This window comes from Camelina sativa, chromosome 19, assembly GCF_000633955.1.
Source record: "Camelina sativa cultivar DH55 chromosome 19, Cs, whole genome shotgun sequence".
NCBI lineage: Eukaryota > Viridiplantae > Streptophyta > Magnoliopsida > Brassicales > Brassicaceae > Camelina > Camelina sativa.
Genome location: NC_025703.1, coordinates 17,339,050 through 17,341,127, shown reverse-complemented (window position 1 = coordinate 17,341,127; position 2,078 = coordinate 17,339,050). Strand labels below are relative to the sequence as shown.

The 2,078-nt window shown below is 40.3% G+C and overlaps 1 protein-coding gene and 1 long non-coding RNA gene across 4 annotated transcripts in view; one reads left to right on the top strand and one right to left on the bottom strand.

Annotated features, from left to right (window-relative positions):
- The window catches only part of LOC104766591 (DExH-box ATP-dependent RNA helicase DExH10-like), a 10,357-nt gene extending 9,164 nt beyond the window's left edge, over positions 1–1,193 (bottom strand). Inside the window, exons 1-2 of one of the 3 annotated variants that reach the window (XM_010490501.2) lie at positions 1,105–1,193; positions 59–999 (exon numbers count right to left, since the gene is read on the bottom strand). In XM_010490501.2, coding sequence (XP_010488803.1) covers positions 59–980 — 922 coding nt within the window. In that variant the 5' untranslated portion in view covers positions 981–999; positions 1,105–1,193. The remainder of the gene's footprint in view (positions 1–58; positions 1,000–1,104) is intronic. The other 2 variants (XM_019241456.1, XM_019241457.1) reach the window with 2 other exon arrangements.
- Positions 1,555–2,078, top strand: part of LOC104766590 — a 2,977-nt gene continuing 2,453 nt past the window's right edge. Inside the window, exon 1 of the long non-coding RNA XR_764073.1 lies at positions 1,555–1,708. This is a non-coding gene — a long non-coding RNA (uncharacterized LOC104766590). The remainder of the gene's footprint in view (positions 1,709–2,078) is intronic.

The following is a 2,078-nucleotide window of genomic DNA, read 5'->3' as shown; positions in this document are numbered from 1 at the left end:
ACAATTTTGTAAACATCAGAATCACCAGGTCCACCTCCACCTTTAGCACCCCTACCACCTGATTTACCGTTTGCACTCTTTTTCCCGTCAACAGATTTCGGTTTCGGGAAAGTATCCTGCATCTTACTAAAATTGTCCTCCCTAAATTGCTCATTGTCATCAACCACAAGGTACAGTCCACTCCCACCGACAGGAAAAGCATAATGCTGCAAAGGTGTTGGCCTAAAATCTGTGTACACAACATGACATGGCTGCTTGTGCAGATAACATATCCATTCTGCAAATTCAGTAGCATTCGACATAGTGGCTGAAAGAAAAACCATCTTAATAGCAGGTGGCAAGAAAATAATACTCTCTTCCCAAACAACTCCTCTTTCCCTATCCTTCATGTAATGAATCTCATCAAAGATAACCCAAGCAACCTCCTTCAAGACTTCAGACCCTCTATAAAGCATGGCTCTCAAGATCTCTGTTGTCATAACCAAACAACTAGCATTAGGTGAGAGAGTAACATCACCAGTCATCAAACCAACATCTTGAAACTCATGCTGCAATTCTCTATACTTCTGATTACTCAAAGCTTTCAAGGGTGAAGTATAAATAACCCTCTGCTTATCTCTAAACGCCATTGCAATAGCATACTCAGCGACTGCAGTTTTACCAGCTGAAGTATGGGCAGAAACCAAAATCGACTCTTTCCTCTCTAAGCAAGCTACAGATACGCTCTGAAAAGGGTCGAGCTGAAAAGGATAGGTCTTGGCCATGTCTCCATTGAAGACAGGATTATCAAGCGTCCCATGAATCGTCTCCTCTTTCGTTGGTGCATAATCGTTGGGAACAGCGACTTCATGTACACAGGCACGTTTAAGGCTTCTACGCTTCGGCGTCGGTTCAGGCGTTGGAGACTCATCAGCAAGTTTTGAGCTTTCAGCTACTTTTCTTTTGCCGAGCGCCTCTGGTTCTTCCATTTGGGTGTTCATGAATTCGCAAACTCTTTCGCTACAGAATAGACAAAATCGGAATCAAGTGAGAAAGACACAAACTTGAGAATGAAATAGGTCTAAAATTTAAAAAGCCAGAAACTTAGGGTTTCAAGCTCAAAACCTACGGTGGTCGCGAATACGGCGGCGGCGGGAGCTTTTGTTGCTTTGAAGTAAAAAACGAAGACGTCAAAAATCGAATCAGACAGAAACGGGGTTTTGTCGTTTTGGGCTTCTTTTATGAATGACTGGATTTAGAGTTTAATTAATCGGGCTTACATATAAAGCCCATTAAGAAAAAGTCCAATTATTTTTTCTTCGCAAGAAAAACCATTACGCCGTGACAGGGAGCTTACAGCAAACCCATTGCACAACTCCTTGGGATGTCTTTAATTTTTTTAGTAATATAAGCAAAAAAAAGAAAAGTTTTAATCCTCATTTTTGAGAGACACAGCTCTCTACGGCCATTCGTTTAGATAGACAGAGACTCGACACGTGTCCGATTTTTATTGGTTTAGTTTTGTTTTATTATTAACTTTTTTTTTTAATCTTTTCTTCTCTTCCTCGACAAAATCGACACCAGAGAAACACAAAATCAAAACAATACCTTCTCTCTTCGTCTTCTTCGGCGAATCTCTCCGCATCTTCAGCGATTTTCCGGGCGACGTTTACCTCCGTTCCTCCGACACCGCCGTTTTACTCCGTCGTGCCAGCTTAAGCAATTTCAGGTACCGATTTAGGTATTAACGCTTTGATTCTGCTTTTGAGCTTTTGAAAAATTTCCTGAGAATATGCTTTAGGTTTCCCTTGTTTTGGAGAATGATTCGGTTAAGGGTTGAAATTTGTGGTTGTATCATGTGTTAGCTGTATTCATTATAGATAGTGACATGCAAGATTCATTTCCGTGGTTCATGATTTTTTTCACGACTTCTTAATCATTTTATCTGTCTGTGTTTGGGGTTTTTGGTTCTTGTGTTCGTACAATAACGATTGGTTCATGTGTTCGTATAAGGAGATATAGATACTAGACTTTGGTTAAAATTGAGACTGTTTTATGTGTGTTCAATATTGTTGTATCTGGGTTTTGGTTCATTGATG